The sequence below is a fragment of the Solanum tuberosum genome, unplaced genomic scaffold (assembly GCF_000226075.1).
Source record: "Solanum tuberosum cultivar DM 1-3 516 R44 unplaced genomic scaffold, SolTub_3.0 scf00110, whole genome shotgun sequence".
In the NCBI taxonomy this organism is placed as follows: domain Eukaryota; kingdom Viridiplantae; phylum Streptophyta; class Magnoliopsida; order Solanales; family Solanaceae; genus Solanum; species Solanum tuberosum.
Window position 1 is genome coordinate 394,789 of NW_006239037.1, and position 7,556 is coordinate 402,344.

Below are 7,556 nucleotides of genomic sequence, written 5' to 3' on the forward strand. Positions count from 1 at the left end.
ATTAGGGTCGGGTGGGTGGGTTATAAGAAGATAATGGGAATATAACCGTTGGATTCGGGTTTTTTAATTAAAAAAATAAATAAAAATGACTTTATTAGCGTGTTGATGCGCTCAACTATTTGGAGCGAAACGCGCCTTGAGTTGGGTGACGGAAGGGGGAAATAAATATACTTTTATGCACTTAAGGTGTGTAATAGGTCTCTCCATTAATTAAAGTGTGTAAATGACTTTTGGGTACAAGTTTAGGGGGAAATTTATGCCTTTTGCCATATATTTATTATGATTTTTTCATAAATCACATACAAATATAGCTAGGGTAAGCATATAAAAAATTATGGATTATACATATTCTAAATTTATACAAATCAAGCAAATTATACAAATTGAAAAAACTATAACCGCAAATTACAATTTTCTTAAATCGTAGGTATCTAATATAGGCTAAATATATATTTGCTATGCTGAATAATTTTCCCTTATCACTGAGAATTAGTAACGAAAATTCACACCTAATTACTAAATAGGAACCTATATTACCAAACATAGAAAATCATTAATATATTATTTCAAATTGAAATAGCCTAGTATCCCACAAAAACGAGCAATAAATGTCGATATAAAATCATAACATGCCTACTTAAAATCGAAAAAATAAAAACGTCTTTAAAGAGTAAATATTAGGAAAATAATTAAACGATAGCAACTACAACTATTAGAAGCATGGACAACCAAAGCTTGATCGAAAACAACATCTCCGAGGATCCACTTGGTGATGGTGCAGGTGCTTGTGTTGATGACGGAGTAATTGGCTCCGTAGGAGGAGGAGAGGAAGATGATGAAGGTGCTCGTGGTGGTGTTGGTGACGGAGAAGGAGAAGGTGACGATTTTGTGGGCCTTGGAACCCGGATGTCAACTCTCTGGCCATTTTGACAATGGCCAGGGAAGCTGCTAATGAAGTAGAAATGGCCTGGCCTTTTTATCACAAATGTGTCATTTCCAGTGTTAAATGTGGCATAAGTTGTTGTGGCATTGCATGTGTTGAAGTTTTTGTGTGTAACTCGTACCACGTTGTCCATGTGTTGCTTGTATTCAAACACTGTACAAAATAATAATTAAGGCTATACATCAACATAAAAAAAAAACATCGCAATTAGTAACATCAGTGACGTAGCCACATATAATCACCAGACTCAAATATATACCTTAAGGGTTTCAATTTTATGCATCGATGATGTAATGAATAATTACATGGTCATAGGTAGATTTAATTTCTTTATTATAAGAGCTATTAATTTGTAATCTTCTAAATTAAATTGTGTTATTAGTACATATTAGTTAAATCATTCTTTTAGAAACAATATTATTTTAAGGTTTATAGGGAAAATCCAGAAATGAACTCATAGAGGAATATTTTCCTTTGGAAAAAGCTTATGTTATAACGAAATAGGCGAAAGTTTAGCACTAGAGTAATAAATAAGATTCTATTTTCTTCTTTGATAAATTATGATTAATTACTGATATTTTAACAATATTTTTTCATATAAAATACCACATTATATCGTTTTAAAAAATAAATAAAAAGTAAAACATTGTCAAAAGTTAAAACAGATCTTAATAATAATATTAGTTTAGTAAAATTTCTTAGGATAGACTCTGAATTGGATTGTTCCATCATTTACTAGGAATTTCAAGTTCAAGAGAATAGAAAAAATTATAGTTTCAAGTGTTTGCCTAATGAATCTTACACAACGTGAATCTGAATTAATTAGCATGTACAAATATCATACACCAAATGAAAACACAAAAAAATCAAACACATAAACACTTCACAAAGACCGTTTATTGAATTTTATGTGGCCTATTTTTCTTTTGCATTCAAGGTTTATAAGTAGGACATGGAAAAAAATAGATCTGCCTATGTCTTAATTATTTTTTCTTTTGTTCTCAATCTTTTTGGGTGAAAAAAAACAAGCATATCAACCATTACTATTAACTCTATATCCTAAACAAATAAAAAAAGATATAAACATTTTAAGGCACATATATATAGATCCTAAATCCAATTTTTTTTATTTCAAATACTTTTATGCCTACAATTCCTTCTAGTCTAGAACTCCCTCGAACCCAAACACTTAAAATATACCATGTCTGAATTCACGATTAAAATCAAATTATTTGATTTTTGAAATCTAAACGATGTCACATAAATTGAAACAGACGAAGTATACGGATATAACTACTTACCAATGGAATCTCCAACACGAAAATTTTTATTGGAAGACCAAGATTTGTAGTCAATGTGACCTTTGTCTGTCCATCCAGTAGAGTCACCAACCTTGTACACTTCACCCATTGATACACCACAAAATACAAAAATCATCAAGAATAAAAACATGGTTAACTTTGAAAGAATCATAGTTTATTAGTGGGAAAAAAAATATTGGGAGGCACAAATATAATAAAAATAATTTTCGAATGGTAAGTGAATGAGGGTGTCTAGTAGCTGTATATAACAATCAGTTTTATTGTTTATTTTTGGAAAAAAACATATTTTATTAGAATTTTCCATTTTATGCAGGTGTGATTTATGGTAGCTCAATTAATTTTTATTTAATCCATGATTTGCTTTCCTTATTTTCCCCTTCTAAAGTTAATATCACATATAATATAATACGGGTTACATCTGTCATTTCAACCGGCCATAAAATTTGGGACATCAGTTTTGACTTTTGTTTATGCAATCTACATAAATTTTAATTTTAATTTCAAATTTAATTTTTTCAAAAGTAAGATTTCAAACTTCAAATTGTGACTTTTAAAATTATTTAAAATATAAAACTTGATTCATAAGTGAAAAAAAGATTCATCATTTTAAATTGTAATTTTTTTAATAAAGTGTCCTATTTTTGGTGCCTCCTTCAAGTAATACCCGTCATAATTAAAAAATAATAATTCACAAATACCCAGTATGAAGAAGTTTTAAGGCAAAAGTATATGTTTCTTTTTTGCTTCTTTTGCTCTTGCATTTAGAGTCTGTTTGGCATTACATCTAAAAATTGCTTATTTTTATAAGCATTTTTTCAAAATAAATTTTCAGAAAAATGCTTTTGAAAAAAGTAATTTATGTTTAGCTAATTCATTTGAAAAGTATTTTTATAAGTAAATTGTGTTTGACTAATCTTTTTTAAGAAGTAGTACTTTTGAGAGTCAAATTACGATGAAGGGCGAGTATTAATGTACTTTCAATATTAAGATTATTTTATAGAGAAAAACTAGTTTAAACATCTATTACAAAAAAAAATTAAATTAAATTAAATTATTATTTTTATTAAATTAAAATATTCATATTCAAATTTTCAATCAATATCATACAATTTTTTTGGAGGGTTGAAATCTTTAATTGTTAGTTTTTTTCTTTTTTCTAATCTTGCAAAAATATTGTTGTTACCTTTATTTCTATTTTTGCAAATAATAAATTAAATAATAACACATAAACCTAAAATAAATAATATAAAAATAAAAAATAAATTATTAAATGAAATTAACCAAACATATGAAATGTGTTAAATTTACTATATATATATGTTAAAAATAAACATATAAATTTATTATATATATATATAAGGAATATTTTAGTCTTGAAAAAAAATAATTGTTTCTGCTTTACTTAAAAAGCATAATTTTTTAGCTTCTTCCCAACAACAGAAAAATTGTTTCTACTTCTATTTAAAATTGGTTTTACAGGTTTGTCAAACACCTAATTTTTAAAAAAAATATTTTTTTTCTCATAATAAGTGTTTCTCAGGTCCCAGCAACAATGTCAAGCAGGCTCTTAGACACACAAAAATTTTGGTCATTAATATGTGTTCCAATCATTTTATATATCAGATGGTATAAATGTAATTTATTATTTTGAGTTAACCTATTAAAAGTATTATTATTAGATTATCTATTTTAAATTGGAAGCTTCAAAAAATATTATTAATAAATTATATATCTAGTCAAATATTGTCACAGTGAGAGGTAAGAAATAGAATTTACTTACTCATAAGTCATACCAGCATATGAATGATTTTTTCAATATTATTGTATTTTAACTTGTTTAACTAGTTATTTGCCTTTTTTTATCAAGCTATTAGTTCTTTTTTATTTTATTTTAGAAGATTGCTTATAATTATTTTTTAGACTAGGAGATAAAGTAAAAATTCTTCGGACAAAAGTGTGGTCAATTTACTCTTTTACCATGTTAATATATCCTTATTTAGTCGGTCTTGATAGTCCAAATACGAAAAGTCATTCTACGAAATATTTTTAAGACTTTTGATCGTATGTCCTCTACACTGACCTTGAATTCTTCTCTTCTTAAACTCTAGGGGTCGTTTGGTGTGAGGGATGAAAAAATAAATAGTCATGGAATTAAAAAAACAGTTCAGGGATAAAAATTTGATGTCTTGTTTGGTTGCCAAGTTTGGAATAACTTATCCTGGATTATCTCATATAAATAGTGGGATAAAACTTATCGCAAAATAGCTTATCCTGAGATAACTTATTCCCAACCAAACGATCCCTTAATCACCTGAAAATGAAATCGCAATGCACTAATTAAAACCCAACACATGAGCAATGAACAATGGGTAAACCCCAAAATTCTTTTTAATACATAAACATTCATACCCTACAACATTGGGTTAGCCCCTAGTACAAATTAAAATACATAATCTGCACCAATGACAATCATGAACAAAGTAAGGCTAATCCCAAACCCAAGCCCAAGCCCTAGCCCATTATTAATGAACAATGAAGGTGCACTGCTCTTGGCTGGGGCCGGTGCAGTTACATGGACACTAGTAGTAGATAAGGCTGTTGCAGGAGCTGGGCTTGGGCTTCCAGTTGGAAAATCACTGGGCCGAACAACTTTAGGTACCCTGACATCAACCTTTTGACCGGTTAGACAGTGGCCTGGAAAACCACAAATATAGTAATAGTGACCCGGACCCATGATGGTGATGGAGTCGTTGCCGGAAGAGTAACTCCTGATGGGATTCGCAGCGTTACAATTATGGTAATCATGGAGGCTCACTCGCAGGACATTGTTTTGTGTTTTGTCATACACAAATACTGCAGTATTATTAAGGTGAAAATAAATGAAAATTCAACAGTATAGAAACTTTTGATTTCTATTAATTCACATATCACAAATCTTTATTTTTGTATTAAGTCATACATGAAAAGAGTCAAAAATATTTATGAACAATTTGGAATGAGATATAGACATAGTTTGCACATTCATATTTATTAAATTTAAATCTTAAATCTACCTTTAATCAAAGGAAACAATTTACTTAGTCATCATTCAACAATAATATTACAAGCACAAAAATAAAGGTTTTAGGTTTATCATAAGGAAACATCTCAATAAAATCTAATCTCATTGTTTCAAATCTCAAAAATTATTCATCCAATTAAGATTTTTAAACTCCCTATTAACTTGTAGTCTTTATGTGAAAGATAATAACTAAGAAATCTTTTCTTTTACTTTTCTATCACTTGAATAAGCCAAACAGTTTTGTCTTACAAATTGTTAGTCAAGAACAAAGGTGTTTTACTGGTCTAATTTAGTAAATTTTTTGTAATTATGTATTTATTGAATGTATATAAATTAGTATTAATTTGGAAATTAATAACTAAAATTCTAAATTCACGAACCTCAAATCATGATTTCACCTCTACTCAAGAATTCAATCGAATAAAATTGATATTTAAAACAAATTAAAAAGAGCGTTATGAGCAAGGCGGACTTACCGAGAATGTCACCGACCTGAAACTTTTTTGTTGCAGCCCATATACGATAATTAACATTGGCGCTACCGAACGTCCAACCAGCATCATCACCAACTTTGTACACAGCAGCACCAGTGAGAGTGGCCATAAAAAAGCTAAAAACAATCGTTATCGACAGAAAAATCATAGCAACTTTCATAAAACCCATGAGTACTCAACAACAACAAGAGATTTTTTTAGTAGTTGGTCTAAAATAAGTAGTAATTAACTAAGAAGATTCAAATGAAAGGTGAAGTTATAGAAGTGTTCTTATATATAACGTTAATTGGGCAGAATGAGCGAAGAAAACGCCAAAATTAAGTTTGTGTAGCATTAGGACTCACAAATAATGCGTGAATAATTAAGAGTTTATACATGTGAGGCGAGTTATATGTGCATTTGTCCACAGGTTAGCGATATTATATATGTTGATGCTTGCTAATGTGATTTCAAATACCCATTCAATTTAAGTATGGTCGATATGATTACACTAATTATTTTTATTTTGATGACTTTATATGTATTACTCTCTTCCTTTTACTTGTCAAGAATGGCAAGGATGTGTTTGACATGAAAAGAAGATACTGAAAAATATTCTTTAGAAAAAATAAGTAATTTTTATTTATTTTATTGTATTCGTTATGTAAACAAAAAAAATATATTTGTATATAATTTAGATACATATTATGAATGATGAAGGTAGAGGTAAGGGTGGGAGTAGTGGAAAATGGGGTTATAAGGTTGGGGTGAAAACAAGGTGCATTGGAGGGTGGATGAAAACTAATGTAAAATATCACTAGAGAAATTTGTTTTATCAACTTGCCCAAGGAAAATCATATTCTGATGTAAAATGGATGTCCTTATAATATATTTTGTATTGTACAATAGATGTACACACATTATGCTTTGTGTTTTACAAAGGATATACATACAATATACATTAGGTTATAAAATAGATATATACACAATATACTATGTATTGTAAACTAGTTGTCTATACAAATTTGGTGCCCAAGTATATCCAATGGTGCCAATAAATAAATAAATAAATATATATATATATATATATAATGTAGTTATACAAATCCAAATCATATAATTATAGAACAATGAAGTTATGTTATTTGTATAATTCATTTTTAGCTATTCACAAATACATTAACATAAATCGTGTTCAATTATTTGTGTAACTTCGACAAATATTTAGAATAATGTTATTTATTAGGGGGTCAAATTTATGGTCAACGAAGGTTCAAGAGAAGCCCCACACATGCAATGTGATACAAATATTGGTGTAATTAAGGATTTGGCCAAGAAACTCTCTGAAGATCAACTTAAGCGATTTAGTGAAGTAAAATGTTTTGCTCAGTAGAACAATAACATATACAAAACTGATACGATTAATAAAAAATTACTCAATTATATTTATTTGTTGACTTAAATATATAATGAATTGTTTAAATCTATATGATATACAAAACAAGCATTAGCATATACAAACTGATACAAGTAATTCAAAATTACTCAATTATATACACTTGTTGACTTAAAATATTTAATGACTTGTATAAAATCTATCTAATATACAAATCAAACTGATACAAGTAATAAAAAATTATTCAATTATATACATTTGTTTACTTAAAATATATAATGACTTGTATAAAATCTATCTAATATACAAATCAAACAGTAACATACATATACAAAATTGATAAAAGTAATCAAAAATCACT

At 28.2% G+C, this 7,556-nt stretch overlaps 2 protein-coding genes across 2 annotated transcripts; both read right to left on the reverse strand.

Moving 5' to 3' along the window:
• Positions 1 to 689: 689 nt before the first annotated feature.
• Positions 690 to 2,353, reverse strand: LOC102585724 (mavicyanin-like). Its single transcript, XM_006349700.1, has 2 exons — positions 2,245 to 2,353; positions 690 to 1,096 (listed from the first exon to the last, which is right to left on the reverse strand). The coding sequence occupies exons 1-2, from the start codon at positions 2,351 to 2,353 to the stop codon at positions 690 to 692; spliced, it is 516 nt and encodes a 171-aa protein (XP_006349762.1).
• A 2,352-nt stretch (positions 2,354 to 4,705) lies between these two features.
• On the reverse strand, positions 4,706 to 5,989 carry LOC102586053 (mavicyanin-like). The gene is made up of 2 exons (XM_006349701.1): positions 5,803 to 5,989; positions 4,706 to 5,118 (listed from the first exon to the last, which is right to left on the reverse strand). Exons 1-2 carry the CDS (start codon positions 5,987 to 5,989, stop codon positions 4,706 to 4,708), a joined length of 600 nt encoding a protein of 199 aa, XP_006349763.1.
• Positions 5,990 to 7,556: the final 1,567 nt, after the last annotated feature.

What these genes read in the sequence shown, in the direction of transcription:
- LOC102585724 (XM_006349700.1), bottom strand. Translation starts at nt 2,353, where the DNA reads ATGGGTGAAGTGTACAAGGTTGGTGACTCTACTGGATGGACAGACAAA. An exon ending in TCGTGTTGGAGATTCCATTG is followed by an intron (nt 1,097 to 2,244) that starts GTAAGTAGTTAT and finishes TATTTTGTACAG; the next exon opens with TGTTTGAATACAAGCAACAC.
- LOC102586053 (XM_006349701.1), bottom strand. Translation starts at nt 5,989, where the DNA reads ATGGGTTTTATGAAAGTTGCTATGATTTTTCTGTCGATAACGATTGTT. An exon ending in TCAGGTCGGTGACATTCTCG is followed by an intron (nt 5,119 to 5,802) that starts GTAAGTCCGCCT and finishes ATAATACTGCAG; the next exon opens with TATTTGTGTATGACAAAACA.